This window comes from Aptenodytes patagonicus, chromosome 2 (assembly GCF_965638725.1).
Source record: "Aptenodytes patagonicus chromosome 2, bAptPat1.pri.cur, whole genome shotgun sequence".
NCBI classification, from domain to species: domain Eukaryota; kingdom Metazoa; phylum Chordata; class Aves; order Sphenisciformes; family Spheniscidae; genus Aptenodytes; species Aptenodytes patagonicus.
The window spans coordinates 137,194,711-137,210,852 of record NC_134950.1 but is presented as its reverse complement, the minus strand read 5'-3'; the positions used below and the strand labels follow the sequence as shown (position 1 = coordinate 137,210,852).

General features: G+C 38.0%; 1 protein-coding gene across 3 annotated transcripts in view; it reads left to right on the top strand.

Moving 5' to 3' along the window:
- The window catches only part of ITGB8 (integrin subunit beta 8), a 51,404-nt gene that overhangs the window by 7,366 nt on the left and 27,896 nt on the right, over positions 1-16,142 (top strand). For all 3 annotated transcript variants that reach the window (XM_076331366.1, XM_076331364.1, XM_076331365.1), the window contains exons 2-4: positions 7,794-7,879; positions 11,200-11,374; positions 14,116-14,362. In XM_076331366.1, the coding sequence (XP_076187481.1) occupies positions 11,206-11,374; positions 14,116-14,362 (416 nt within the window). In that variant the 5' untranslated portion in view covers positions 7,794-7,879; positions 11,200-11,205. The remainder of the gene's footprint in view (positions 1-7,793; positions 7,880-11,199; positions 11,375-14,115; positions 14,363-16,142) is intronic.

The window sequence follows — 16,142 nt, the reverse complement described above, 5'->3', positions numbered from 1 at the left end:
TTGGTATTTTGCTGTTGTTGTAGCTGTGTTATGAATACAGCTGCGTGATGGCATCACAAAAGTAGTCCAAGTCTGATTAAACCAGTAACTGCCCTTTCCAAAATAAATTCTGTTCCTTCTCGGTGTTCAAGGGAATTAGGCTAAGTGAATTCCACTTGTTCTACTGTACTTAAGAGTACGATTTATTTCCATGTCATCTCTGCAGGGTGACAGGGGTTAGTACTGTGCTGAGGACAACTTGCTTCTCCCGGATGGGAGCTTCTTTCTGGAAAGCTGAGCTGAGATCCCACCTTCTTGTACAAACAGGACTCCCAGGAAATAAGAAAACTTGAGACAACTTACACTCTGGCACAAATGATGCAAAATTACCTAAATAAAACTAATGACATCAGCAAGCGTGCTCTTCCAATCTAAGTGAAACTGTTGGATTGCATTTTGCTGTCAAAAATGTTGTGCCATTACTTCAGAACATTAAATAAACCACTACCTGTTTAAAATCTTGAAGTTGCGTGTTTGAAGGCTGTCCCTTACAGAGCGTTTAAACTGCACCTGCAGACCATGCACATATGTGAATACTTACTTGCAGAAGCACAAGCAGAAGCTTGCATTCAAACAGTATGTGTGCACCAGTAGTTATAGTTAGTATGTGAGTCTGCATATTTCACAGCCTGCAGTCGTGTTTTGTGTAACCTTCACCCCCAAATTATAAAAACCTAACAGGCTTATATAAACCTAAAATGGAGGTTGGCCAGTGTCTGTTCCTAGACAGGTATGGTTGGGTTTCGTTTGGGGTTTTTTTGTGAACAATGCATGTATCTCCTATTTGAGAAACTAATTTCTCAGTATTCTGTTAGAAGATCTTTGTGTTCATTCATTTTTGATCTATATATTCAGAAAAGCACTGTGGCAGGAAGAGGTAGTGCTCTTATGGGGCAGAAAGCAAGAATTTGGAGAAGACTAGATATGCAACAGAAAGGTGGATTAGGGAGGCGATTGGGGGTTGAGGGCCTGGTTTGAGGAGGTGAAGCTATAGAAGATGGTGGGACATAGAGCTTGGACTTGTCTTTCATTCAAAGTTGAACTTCTTAAGCAGGCAAAAAATAGTCTTTTGTGTCTACCTTTATATTCATCATGACCTCATATTTAGATAAAGACATTATAGTATACACAGGAATATACTGACCATTCTAGGTTGTTGATATGCTACTTGCTAGCAGTGCTTACTAATACACAAGAAATCAAATTAGCAGTGAAATACGGCAGTAGCCATTCCAGGCTTCGCTCGAGCAGCATGACTGTATCCAAGCTGGCCAACTCCAAGGGATATTCTAGCAGCTGGAAATGACTAGAGTATAATGATTCCTATGCCCATGTTCCGTCCTAGGAAACAAGGGAATTAACACAGCTCTGCACATCCTGAAGTTCCCTTTAAATCAAGGGATTTAATAAAAAAAAAAAGAGATTTAAGCTCTCTGGTTCCATATGCTTCACATTTTTATTGGGGCAAAGCTGTGCAAACAGGACCATCAAACCTGTGCCATAAAAGCTAATGGCTGTGGGAAATGAGTTTCTTCTAATGATATAATCAGAGTAAATTGTCCTGTATGTTTTTATTTGCAAGAGACAGAATAGGTTGGTTTCAGAAGCCAAATAGTCTTTGACTCATTGTTTGCAGGCGTGGATTGCATCAACAAAATTTAACCATCTCCTGGAAAAGCAGGAAGTTTCATAGAAAGGAGAGGCTACAAGTAAAGTTGGCCAAGAAACAAAAATTGTGTTGTGAAAAATTTCAAGGTTACATTGCTTGTTTTCATTCTGTATTGCGGCTTGGGAACAAAGTCAGTCTGCAGTAGTCAATAGCTCTGTCTCCCACAGTCAAGGTCATGTTTGAGGCTGTGGTTTGAATGTTGTGTTTGTGAGTCCTAACTGCTATACCAGTAGCTATTTTGGATAGTACCTTTTCCAAAATGCTGTTATATGCATCTTTCTGACAAAATAAAAAAATCATCTAAATTGATATATATACATGAAAAACTTGAGTTTATATGCATCTGTGTGAGGCTTCTGTTCTCCAAGTTTTCCTCTTGAATGATGTGCGACATTCATACACGTGACGGAACTTTTCAGAGGAGAGATGAGGCTAAGAAAGACACATGTAGGCTCAGAGAGGTGTCAGGAGTACCTCCTTGAAGCCTAGTGTCTTTATCATTCCCTAATTATTGAAGTGTCCATACACTGCTTGGGAACTCCATCTCTGCGTGCCATTACACAACAGACACTTGCTGTCCCCCAGCATCAGCTACGACTGTCCTTTTCTGCCAGAGCTTTCCTAATGCTGTGTTGACAGACGTCTCCCCCTTCTCCTCCTCCCCCTTTGCCTTTGCCTTGTTCAGCTGATATCCAGCATCAGTTCTCAAGTGGCGTCACTCAGAGCTTGCACAATGTGCAAAAAAGGAAGATCTTGGTTATTTTGCTGCATAGTTTGCAAAGGCACATGAACTCTCATACAATGAGGCAGACTGCTGCATTACTTTCCACTTTGACGGCTTTTTATATCTTTCGTGTTGCTCTCAGTAATGCCCCTCATGTTCATAGGGTATTGTGTTCATATGGTAATGCAGATTAATTGGGGAACCCCAAAAGTACCAGGGGGATATTGGCAGAGTTAGGAATGGGAGCACATATCAGTCATCAGGACTTGTTCGCTAGTGATGATTTTCACTGCATTTATCCAGATATGCATATATACTTCTTATTTATGTCTCAGTTATATCTCTTATCTTCTAAACCACATTATGGTTTATCTCTTCCAGTATACTCCATTTTTTCTTTTTAGGAACACTGTAACGCTTTTTTTTTTTTTTTAATGACTAGTAGAAAAAGAAGGTCTAGGGTGTTTTTTGGTTTGGGGTTTTTTTTTGTTTGCTTGTTTGTTTTAATGGAAAGGTGTTTTTACTCACTTGCCAGGTTTACAGAAGCATTTTTCCAGGGCTCAGGACTTAACAGTGCCAGTCATGTTTTGCACCTTTCTTTTACATATCATGTTTTTCTTAGCAAACACATGTCTCCTACATGCCAAGTTTTTAGCTGCTTCTCTTGCTGGTAAAGGATATTTTCAAATCAGTGTGCAGCTTAGCTCCTGTCTGAATAGTGAAGCTAAAGTGGACAACCACTAATAGAGAAGTGAAACCAATTAACAAATCCAGTATGTAATAGAAAAAAGGGACAGGGAAGAAAAGTTGTCTGGTATTTTTGCTCAAGTAATCTTAGGAATTTATTATAAAGCATAATAGATGTACAGTTTTCAAGTTGAAATCTCCTTTTCTGGGCAAGGGTGAGGACCTCTTAAAGCTGATTCTGAGGCGTACCTTGTAACCCTCTTGGAAAAACTGGTGGGGACAAAGCGTGTTTTTCAAGTATGGCGTTGTGCACAAAGAGCAGGGAGAATTATTGCTTGTTTGGAAAAAGGGGGGAAAACCCCCTAATTCCAGGATTAGGTTTTAGGATTGGCAGTTAAAGCACAGGCACTCATTTTTTCCTTGTAATCTGAGCAAGTCAGACACAATAATCATGGAAAAAATTCCCCCTCTGTAACATTTTTACAATGCTTTTCATTGTATCTGCACATTCAGCCAAAGTGAATTGAGAAGCTGTGTGTTAGCTGGGACAGTTACTGCCCGTCCCCTCTGCAGGAGTCAGTTTAGCTCCTGAAGAAAGACAAAAAGCTGAGGATAACTGCAGTATACTGCATAAAAGCTGCAGCTTTCCTCAGAAGCGATGCTACACGCAAGTTATTGAAGGCCACATTATCTGTGGAGAGGGACAGCCTGGCTGATTGCTGCCCTAGGCCAAGATTGGATACAGAATTTAAGGAAAAAAGCTCTGTAGAGGCTAGATAATTTTGTATCTTCTTGCCTTAACTAGTGTTCAACAGTCTGAGGATCGTGATCAGGGAATATAAGCTGCTAGTTATATTTTGGCTTTCTCTTTTAAGAAAGCAAATGGTACGCCCTCCAAAAACAGCACAAATGTGTACCAACAGTGAAGTTGATATAAATCCGAATTCTTGGCTGTACTTGAACAAAGTGCTGTCTGTTTGAAAACCTGTTTAACATTCCCTCTCAAACGCCAGCGTGCGTTATTGTTATTCCATCTCTGAGATAAATACCCTGATCATGATAAAGTTATTTTCATAAAAGGGAGGCAGGATATGATTATAACATGTATGATATTTGTCTTGCCTTGATCCCTCTTGTTGCTGGGAGTTTAGGCTTGCCACACCTGTGATCACTGGAAATAGCTGCAGTCGTTGGAGCATGGTTGTATTTCGTGGAGGAGGCTGGAAAAGTGCAGTTTAACCTGCTGCACTCACTTTTTATTATATGCATATGCCTGTGCAGTTCCCAGCAGAAAATTTGGCCCTTGTTGAAAATACCTTTTGGCATACAGCAGTTATAACTAAGCCAGTAGAAACTTGCCCTTAGCTTTGGCTGAACAGTAACTCAGTCTTGTCTGGACTCTGTTTTTGGTGAAGTGGCAGGAAAAATCTCAGTTCTTTTTTCAGCCAACTCATAAAAAAAATGTTTCTTGCTTTAGCGTATGATTTTAAAAGAAACTGAGAAGTTTATAGTAAATCAGTTATGGTTTTAGAGTAGGCTTATAACTAAATAATAAATATTTGGTGCATGAAAGCATGTCCATAAATGTTACTGCTATAAGGGACTATGTAGTTGGGAACTACAGTAGTGATGTAGCCAGAATGTGTCTCGGGCATTAATAAACCTTTTTCAAGTTTCGCTTTAGTCCAAAAAAATCAGCTTTTTGAGCCAATGGTACCAAGGTTGTCAATTGCCAATCCGTGACTTCATGTTGTGAAAATGGGGCTCTTGAGACTGGAGAGTTATCAGCAAAGAGATTTGCATCCAGCAATACTGTATATCTCATTTGTTAAAGCATTTCATCTGCCATGATCACATTGAAAACCCAAACTGGATTTTAAGATCTTTTCTTCTGCCTTAGCAGTTTAGAAAGATAAATTCCCCCCTCCCCCCCATATTTTACCGCATAGATTGTATTAATAAACTAAATCAAGCTTCAATAGATTCAGTACCTAAATTAACCATACAGAAAAAAAATTTGGAACAATCATTTTTCAGTCAGTTTTCCGATGCATCTGGAAATATGGTACAGTTGTTCCAGTCATAGACACATACTATTTTTTTTTAGCAAGTGCACATTACAATAAGACGTGAATGTTTTGCGACATGGTCAATGGCATTTAATCTTGGGAAATGTGTGTTATGCAGATAGGATTATACATTTTAAGAAAGGAGTCTCAGAAATTACTGCAGGAAATTAATTAGGCCAAACTCATTATTTCATTTACTTTGGTTTACTGATTACGATGACCAGGAATTAATTTGGCTTATTCCTTATCTGTATAGCTAGATACACAGGTCTCCCATTTCTTCCTGTCAACTATTTATTCTTACCAGAACAGCTCTGTCTCTTATGGTGGATGTTACTTGATTGGCAACTTCAAAGTTCACGTCATCTCCTCCCTGTTTCGTCCCATGGTGGTCTTTACCCACTGTTACGCTGCACATCAGCAATTCTTATCTTTTCTTGTCCTGTGACACTTGTACTGAATCCATCCCTTTACTCTCTTTTTCTTGTAATGTCTTTCATCTCTGCTGTCTTTGGTATCCAGTTGAAGATGGGAGCGATGTTTCTGTGCCAAGAACAATTACATTCCTTTTATTTTCACTCCTTCAACAACTTTTCATCCTGTGCTTTACCAATACTGTCTAGAAAGGGATCTGTAGCAAGCTCTACAACCCTGTGCATGTCAGTACCTACCTGGAATCCTCACCCTCGTTCTCCTCTCCTGCGGTTTGTGGTAACTTTTTTCTATGGCCTCCAGGTCAGCTCTTTCAGACTGCAGAACATAAAGTGCTGTTGCCATCTTCTTATAAATGCAAAGAAGTTTTATTGTGTCAGTGCCGAATGAGCTTGCTCTCATTTCACATCCAAGTCAAACTTGCTGTGTTTGTTTTTATAACAAACAAACAAAAACCTTTTGGATTTTGTCTTGTTCTTTTCTCTCTCCTTAGCGGCGACTCCTTTATTTATCCCTGCCCACATCTCCCACCCGTTAATCAGTTTTCCCTCTGTTCCAGCACCTTCCTGGGCTGCTTTTCAGCTTATTGTTCCTATCGTATCTGTAAGAGTTTCTCTCCCTTTTGTAGGCATTTCTTTTCTCACATTGCCTGCATGGCAAAAATTGTCAACAGCAGTTTATATGAAATAGAAATATAGGTCTGACCTTTGAAATTAATGAAATTGCCGCTAACCTATATGTTATCAGTATAATGCTGCAACTGTACTGTTCTAGGCTTTTCTATCTTGTTAATACTGATAATGGTATATATGTTGTTGATACTAATAACTTGCAAGTTGTTGTTAGTTCCTTGGATCATCAGTTATTCAAAGTGACCTATTGAGGACTAGCTGTTCATGTGATACAGGATCTCATCTTTGAATCCATAGCTGAAATCAGTTAAATAAATATAAAGAAGGTATTTTAGTACGTGTTTTCCTAGGACAGCTTTTCACTGTGAGAAGTTGCTTTCATTACTCTAAAAAGAGAGATGGTTTGCATTATTGCAGGTTGGAAAGAAATAATCTGAGAGACAGTACATGCAGCCAAAACTTTGGACGAAAAACAAGCCTTTCTTCAAACTGTTTTGGTATAATGATATGCACATTATCATGATGGACCAATTAAGAGATGTAGCCTTTCCAGTATGCAGTCATTCATTTTATTTTGTTTCCAGTATATTTTATAATCATATCATATGCTGTGCTGAATATGCCACTGAGCAGTGTTGTTCAACAGCACTACTACTGCGCTGTGCACTGAAGAGTCATATTGTGTGCCTTCCTCATAGCTCTTGGCAGGTGAATTCTGTCCCGTGTAAATGCACACCGGTCTGCAAGAGCCTTGTGCTGAACGTGCTGAAAGGGTACGCTAATGCTGACATTCAAGTTGAGCTGACCAAGTGCCTTGAAAAGGCTACCTCTCCTTCTCAATTCTGACTGCCAAGGTTTCGTAGCAGAGAGTAGTAACTTAAGCAGTGACCTATAAAACAAAGCTGTGAAAAGGGTATAAAGGGCATTGCTGATAGACCTGTTAATAGGCACAATTTTTGCAGTTGTTAGTACAGAATGATGTGTCTTCAATCTGTGACACACATAATGTTGGATAAATTTGTATTCGCTTCTGGGAAAAAAAAAAAAATCTGCCTCTTCTGGGAAACTATTCATTCCAGAAAATGCAGAGGGGGAATATTTATAGAAGGTGAGAAAATATTTTGGGTTCCATGCAGAGTGAATAATGAATAACTCAGTCAAGTGTAAATGACTTAAAAGGAAAATGTCTATGAAGAGATAAGCTACCTGGTAAATTTTTTCTGTTAGGCAGTAAATCAGCAAGGTACATGCCAAAGATAAACTTTCACTTCAAAATTATTCTAAATCAGGATCTTAAAAATTTGGCCTTGAGAATGGAGTTTATTCAATCTGTACATATAGTTCTAGACTGTAGACAAAAAAAATGCTGCAAGTATTCCCTCACCGGGCTGCCTTTGTTCTGTTTTACTTCTGTTTGGATACGTTGTCATCACTCTTAATCTGGTGAAGTAATTTTTGAAATCTTGGTTTAAAATTAGGTATTTTACAGTTCCCACATAACATCATAAATCACGAATGTTTGGTTTTATATTTCATTGCAGCGGAAAACAGATGTGCTACTTCAAATGCAGTAACATGCACAAAGTGTCTTGCTTTGGGTCCAGAGTGTGGCTGGTGTGCTCAAGAGGTACGGCATTTTTATATTTTAGCTGCTTCTGATCTTTATAAAGATAAAAGACTTTTAAACTGTGAAAATTATAGTGAGAAATAGCAAGAAAATCTTTAAATGACCTCTGGAGACAGAACCTGAGAAATCATGTGAAATATATTTTGTTTCCAAAGGAGAAAATACAATCTTTTATTTGGAAAATTGCAGTAATTTTAAATAAAGTGAGAACTTTTTAATGCGTTCCATCTGCTTTGTAGACAGCTTTGGCAGACTTATAGTAACTTTGAGAGTTCAACAGTTTTTGGCTTCAAAAGCAAAATTACTTATCAGTAATTTATATTAAGTCCTCATTATATATCAGAGCAAGTCTATACATATATGCCTATTGCATTTAGCAAAAGGTTTTACTAACAGTGGAGTTAACTTTGACTTCACCATATATTATGACGCTGTCACAAATGGAAAAAATGATACTTTTCTTATTTTGACACTTGAAACTATCAGTTCTGAGACTTATCACAGAAGATAGATCTTAGGTAGCAAGAATTATTCTGAAATTGTTATTGCTTTGCAAACTGTAAGAATATGGGAATTTCTGGTTTTGTTGATTACGTGATTTCAAGTAAGGCTGAACCATTTTAAGCACTTCAGAGGAGCAAGGTTTTTAAGAATATCTGGCAATTACAAACTCATATGCTCTTGAAGGTCACATGCAAATTATCTGTAGTAACTTTCATTAGCAGAGAAGGTAGATAAATTCCTAGGGTGTGCCTGGAAGAGATAAGGAGTGTAAGGCACTGGTGTAACTTTATTCAAGATATTGCGTCTTGGAATGATTAACTTAGTCTGAAACAAGTATAAGGAAAAAGAATGCAATAGAGGCATGGAGGGCTTGTTTTCCAAGAGGAGCTGTAGGGCATGTGTAGATGGCACAATGGATTGCGATGTGGAGTGGTCCATTATTGTGGCCTGATGTCCTGTCTTACACAGGGCACAGTTTTATCCTGCTGCATCTGTATTTATCACAGAACAGCACTTCTTAGCTTTCCAGTGCTATGGGGCTGCAGTATGTCTCCTTCTAACTAGGCGCTCAGATTTGACCAGGTTTCACTTCTGCCCTGCTTCTCTTGCTTCACTTCTCACGTCAATCCCGAGAGCTGTTCATGGAAGCCAGGGGTTTGTCAAACCCTCTTAGACCATGCTTTGATAGCCAGTTCACCTATGCACCATCCATGGTTGTGGAATGGCAAAACCCATACTAATGCAGATAGAAATTTTCCAGAGGAAAGTTAGAGGCATTTTTCAGCTTAGTATGCCTGCTTCATCTAAACAATGTTTTTAATGAGAAAATCAGCCCTGAGGAACACTTGAGATGCTTTGACTTTATACCCCCATACAGTGAACTTCAGAAAATCATAGAATCATAGAATCATAGAATCATTGAGGTTGGAAAAGACCTCTAAGATCATCGAGTCCAACCGTCAACCCAACACCACCATGCCCACTAAACCATGTCCCTAAGTGCCTCATCTACTCGTCTTTTAAATACCTCCAGGGATGGGGACTCCACCACTTCCCTGGGCAGCCTGGTCCAATGTTTCACCACTCTTTCAGTAAAGAAATTCTTCCTCATGTCCAATCTAAACCTCCCCTGGCGCAACTTGAGGCCATTTCCTCTCGTCCTATCGCTTGTTACTTGGGAGAAGAGACCAACACCCACCTCGCTACAACCTCCTTTCAGGTAGTTGTAGACAGCGATGAGGTCTCCCCTCAGCCTCCTTTTCTCCAGGCTAAACAACCCCAGTTCCCTCAGCCGCTCCTCATAAGACTTGTTCTCCAGACCCCTCACCAGCCTCGTTGCCCTTCTCTGGACACGCTCCAGCACCTCAACATCCTTCTTGTAGTGAGGGGCCCAAAACTGAACACAGTATTCGAGGTGCGGCCTCACCAGTGCCGAGTACAGGGGCACGATCACTTCCCTACTCCTGCTGGCCACACTATTTCTGATACAGGCCAGGATGCCATTGGCCTTCTTGGCCGCCTGGGCACACTGCCGGCTCATGTTCAGCCGGCTGTCGACCAACACCCCCAGGTCCTTCTCAAAATGCTGCATATCTATCAGTCGTTAGTGATAGCAATGAGAGTAGCTAAGTTCTTTATACATTTAAAAATCTACCTTTTTGAAATGTATATATGTCAAAAAGGGTATATAAATAGCAGTAACCTAAAAAAGTAGTCTCTGTTGTCTACATTAAAGAAGGTTATGGAAAAAATATATCGGAGGTAGACTACAAAAATGAGTTGGAACTTGGAAAACAAGATACATGACTGTTGAGTCTCATTCTTCAGGAGCTTTCTCTGGTCTTTTCAGGGTCTGGATGACTATTCTCTAATACACAGTTGGCTCTATGCACTTTTTGATTGTTTATTTTCTCTATCTGCCTCTGAAATATCAGAGATTGTCCATTGTTTGGTCTCCAGCTGTGGCTGGGATGGACGAATGCTTTGAAAGAGTACAAAGGATCTTGGGGTTTTTTTCCTTACATGATCAGGATGATGTTAATCATCAGATTTGTGGTCAGGAAGGATTTTTGCATTGGATCATGTTGGCACAATTTTGGCAACTTTGCCCTTTCACTGCAACAAAGGATGTGCTGCTTCTGAGATCATCCTACTACTAATCACTTTTCTGTTGTTACAGGGGCTTTTTTACGTTGGTGGCATCTTAAACTGTCCCATCTTGTACTACACAGCTTTCTCTTACTGGGGATTGAAATGATATAGTCCAGCTGGTCTTTGGATTTGGTGTAGGGTATAGGGTAAAACTTAAACATCTGTGATATAGACAAATTCAGGTTAGATAAATCTAAAGCTGACTTCTGCTGCTTTTTACTTTTAAATATTAGCCTAAGTAAGATTACCAGTGGATTACTCTGAAAACTAACCTGTTTTGATGTGTGAATGACACTTTCTTGGTATAACTAACTCATAGCACAGCACAGAACTTTTTTTAGTGACACAGTGACAGTTCATAGTTTCCTTTTTCTCCAAAGTCAGCTTGTTCTGATTGTGCAAGATCCTCTTTCTCATACAAAAGTTTTGTCCTCTGTAGAAAAAAGTCATGGTGCAATTAGGTTTAACTTGTAATTTAAATATTTTGTCATTGCCCTTATTAAACACATATGGCTTCCATGAACTCGTTCTACAATTTGTGCAATTTTGGTAGCATATTTTACTGTTTCAAAGACTATTATTTTGTTTTTCTCTTTCCTTTGAAGATATTACAGCTGGTTTTTTCAGCTCAGATTGTTTTGCACTTTTTGTCTCTTATAAAACAGGATTTCATGGCCGACGCAACACAGAAGGGACGCTGTGACACCGTTTTCAACTTAATGAAAAGAGGCTGCCAGTCAGATTTTGTAGAAAATCCCACAGTTCATGTCACAATACCCAGTGACCATGAAACAAATACACAAGTGACACCAGGAAAAGTTTCAGTCCAACTGCGTCCAGGTTGGGTTGTCTCTAACACATTGATATTACAGTCAATTTAAACTAAATACAATAATATTAAGTACAAATATTTTGTGAAGAAGTGGCTAGAATAATTATTTTGAAGAATGATGCTATAACATTATATTGTAGGACTATGATGGTGTTGCTCCCATATTCAAGTATGGTCTTCAGCAAGAAGTGTTTCTGTCAAACACAGCTGAACATCAGAATAATGCAAGTAATAAGTGGAAAAGGGATTTTAGGTGGTCTTTTCTGTTGTGGTTTCTTGATTCTTTTTCTTTAGCCACTTACACAAAGAGTTTTCCCTTACATGTGTATAAACTGTATTCCTCACTGAAAGTAAATTGGGTTAGAATTCCTAAATTCATCATTTGATAAGCTTCTTGATTATTTGGTTACTTTTAAGTGCATTGATTAGACAACTATGAAGACACCAGAGCCAATATATAGGAAAGGACTGGATTCCTAAAGGAGACTTAGGTATTCACTGCCTAACATTTCATTTATAAAATGTGAGACACCTGGCCCTAATAGAATCTGCAAGTCCCTTTACGGATCTGAGATTTTATAGTATATCTCTATTTGCCCTCAGCTGAACTCGAGTTAAATCAATGTTATGTTCTCTAAAAGAGCTGTGGCCAAAAGCAGAAATGGAAGGTGAAATAAAGGGATGCAGGGTATGTTTCGTATCATAAAATTTAATGTATTTATTTCTTTTGCAAACGACAGTTGGAGAAAGAAATATGTCATTTAAGAGGGATCAATCTTTTGTAGAAAAACATTAAGAGAATAGGAAAAGTCTGAGTTATCATAGTATCTTGCTGATCTTCACTGTATAAAAGATAATTTTCTGTCAATTACAAGGGAAAAAGGAAGGATCTGCGTGAGTGTAAAGCACAAAGGAACTCCGGTTTTCCATCTTTATAATAATAAAACTAAGAAAGTAACATTAGCACTTCCTCTCCTTTCCCCACTCTCCTTCCAAAGAAATGACTGATACTCTGCTTTGTACTGAGAAATGGTCTCAGGAACTGAGCTAGCTCTAGAAGTGTCTGTAATCACATTTATTTCCAAAGGCATACTGGATCCATAGAAAATACTTAGCTTTCTAAAATTTGGTTTAATGAATCTTTTTGCCAGTAAGTAGTGAAATTAAGTTTGGGGTTCCATATCCTTTGCTGAAGCTCTTGCATCAGGGAGGCAGAAGGCTGAAATTCGGAGGACTCCAAAAGAATAACTTTTGATATACAGACATCCTGCCCGTAGTTTATTCCCCAGGGAAATACACAGATATTCAGCTATAGTTGTGCCTCAAAAAAGAAATTTGATACAGTATAATCATGCAGACAAAGATGGTTTTGTTTTGATACTGTTTTTTTTTTATCACTGTTTACATATACCCAACTGTCAGGATTTATGTGGGAAAAAATAAAAGCTGCACTCAGCATCTCACTATACGCAAACTGGAGACCTGCAAGGGTCATTTACAAAAAGTAATTTGATTTACATTGGCAAAGAGGAAACGCATAAGTTACGACACACTGAAATTCTGTTTTCTTCATGCAAGACCTGATACAGACAAATCCTGAAATTTTCAGGTGGATTATGTTCAAAGACCATTGGAAGAAAGTACTTTGCATGTTTAACTTCTCTGGGTCAGATCTTTGTTACATGTACTTTAATTATGCTCTCTTGCAATGTCACATGCACTAGTAAATGTCATGAATAGATAAGTCAAATTTCAGGTGTTTTTTTTAGTGAATCTGTTTCTGACTGTGTTTAGATAGCTTTTACTGAAAACCTGCATAATTCTTCTATAATGTCTCCCTTCCTCCTGTCTTTTGCTGTATCTTCATTGCATGATGCTGAATTACATTCTGCACTCATCACGTGAAGATCCTACTCCCTTATTTCTTCTGTGAGCTCACACTTTGGGTGAACAATTTGAAGTCATGCATTACTGTACCTATGTTGCCCATACTCCAGTCACTTCACTCTTTTTGCTGGCATTACAGAATATTAGGCAAGCAAAAATGTGGGGACTATTTTTAGTGGCTTCCAAAGCATTCACGTTTTTATTACATATGAGAGTGTGATGTGGTTCTGCAGGAGAGACAGAAATTTATCATCCTGAAATAAGAGAAAAGTTCTATTTTGTATACACCAAAAGATGGATTTTTTTCAATAGTAAAACCTCTTTTTTAAAAAAATATTTTGATCCTACTGAGTTTTCTCATCGTATCTTTGGAAGTAGATTGGTATAAACTTGAAGCATAATTGACGTGAGTTTTTCAGGCTGTGCTGTCTTTATGGTACACGTGTAGTCTTAAACTCATGACAAATTATTTGCAGGACGTGTGTCAACCTTGAAGTGACTGACCACGATTTGTATGCAGATCTGTGTCCTTTGTGAGTCATAACTGCTTTTTGGTGCAATGCCAAAGGGATTGCATAACCAGGAATTTAAAAGAAAATGGGGAGAAGTCAGATTTTTACAATAAATTGCACAGTGCTCCTGCAAGAAAAAAAAAGCAAGATGTTCTACAAAGAGCCCCTTTATGGCTTATTTTTGAACGATGCTTCAAAGTTTCATTTACTCTTGGGAGGTTTTCTTGTTTGTTTGTTTTCTATTTGCTGATACAAACAACTTTGTGCTGAGGTTGCTGCAAAAATAAATGTATTTTTAAGAGAGTCCATTCAAAAATAGTAAATAAACTTATTTGTTTCCTTTGGATCAGGAAGTGAAGCAAACTTTATGTTAAAAGTTCGTCCTCTAGAGAAATACCCTGTGGATCTTTATTATTTGGTTGATGTCTCAGCCTCTATGCACAACAATATAGAAAAACTAAATTCCGTTGGATTTGCTTTATCTAAAAAGATGGCGAATATTTCTCTTGATTTTCGACTTGGATTTGGATCCTATGTGGATAAAACTGTGTCACCCTATATTAGCATTCATCCAGGTAGAATCCATAACCAATGCAGGTATGTAGTCTTTGTATATTTACTGTAACACTGAGAAATTATTTAATTACACAAATATGCATTATGCATATTTATTTTTAAAGCTCTTCAGACTCTGTCTTTGTTTCATTATACTGTGGTTCTCCAGCAAAGTTCCTAAGAAAATGCTGAAAATTATTATACAATGAATACTTCTGAAATATCTGGCAAGTGATTTCAGAAAAACTGTTTCTGTATCAGAAAAAATGTGCAATATTTTCTTTAGCAAAATAAGCCAAACAGCATGCTGCTTTGGTATATTTGAATATGTTTTGCATTTAATTTTATAGTCAACTGTTGAGTTCTTAGTTATTTTGGATATATGTTCCCTAGATTCATCACAAAGTTTTCTACTTTTTGACCTAGGACTTCTCTTCTGGTGTATGGTTGTGTATTCATTAATTCTTTTCATAAAACTCTACTTTTGTTGATGTGATGCAGCTCATTTAATGAACAAAGGTGATCCTCTGATCTAATTTCACAGCTGTAATATGAATGAACTCCCATTTTAAATAAGAAAGGTGTTCTGGGTTGCATTTCTTTTTCCTTGCCATGTCTTTTATACCTTGTGTTCAACACTTACGTAAAGCGAGGGATCACTTCCAAAACCTTCTGGAGAACAAGATTATTCATAATCAATTCAAGTCTGTATAAACTGTAATACCTGGAAAAGTGAATATTAACTATTCATACCTTCTTGCTCATTATTATCTTTCCTGGGAAGACATGACCTAAAGTTCCGTGAAGTCCATAGGTATCTTTTTTGATTTCAGTGATTTTTGAATTGGGCACTAGTAGTGGAATTCATTAGATAGATATAAATGTCTATGTCTGAAGTAGTCCTCTAGACTGTCTATATAGTCAGTGGAGATCAGTTAGCACTGCCAGGACACGATTCATTTTGCCTAAAAGTAGACGTCTGCAGAGGTATTAATCCTTACAGTGCCAGTTTCTCTTCATTGGCTCTAAATTGAGTCAGGGGCAGGCACGTTATAGTCCAGATGTCTACACTGTATGCAATGGAAGGTAAGTGAGACGAAACCTGCTCAGCATCTCTGAATCAGCTGAGCACCTCAGCTTGTGCCGTAAATTCCACTGCCCTAAATGGGTCGCAGAGCAGTGACCTGTACAAGTGCTATGGCATTAGCTTACTTATGTCAGACTTCATCCTTTCTCCCCTTATATATAATTTCAAAAAGTATCATTTACAACTAAGATGATACAGTAAATGGAGTTTCCCATCCATTTAATGACGTAACTGTCACTAGTCTCAACATCAGTTTTATGTACCTTTACTTACTAATAGTGGATGTAGGAACTTAAATTTTATTTTAGTTTTGATCCAGTAGCCCGTGTATCGAGCTATTAAAGGATCTTAATGTTGCAGGGTAATAGCCCTTTCCTCAGGATAATGAAAAGCAAAGCTGTACCGCTCCGTTGATGTTCCAAAAGGGATGATATACTCTCTGAGATCATACCATCACTCACATCATGTTTCTTCTTGTTCTGTACAGAAACAGTACACGTACACTGTTACTATATAAACTAAATTATATTGTATACATTTCCATAACATACCAAAAAAATCTGTTGTTCATAGTAAATTCAAACTAATCCCCACTGAACTTAATCTCACTTGAAGTTCTTTTTCTTTCTTTAAGTATTTCTTTTACTGTGCATATGTACATCTTCATTAGTAACAGGATTTTATGAGTTGATAGGGAATATTTGCATCTCCTTCAAATGGAAAATATGGAATGTG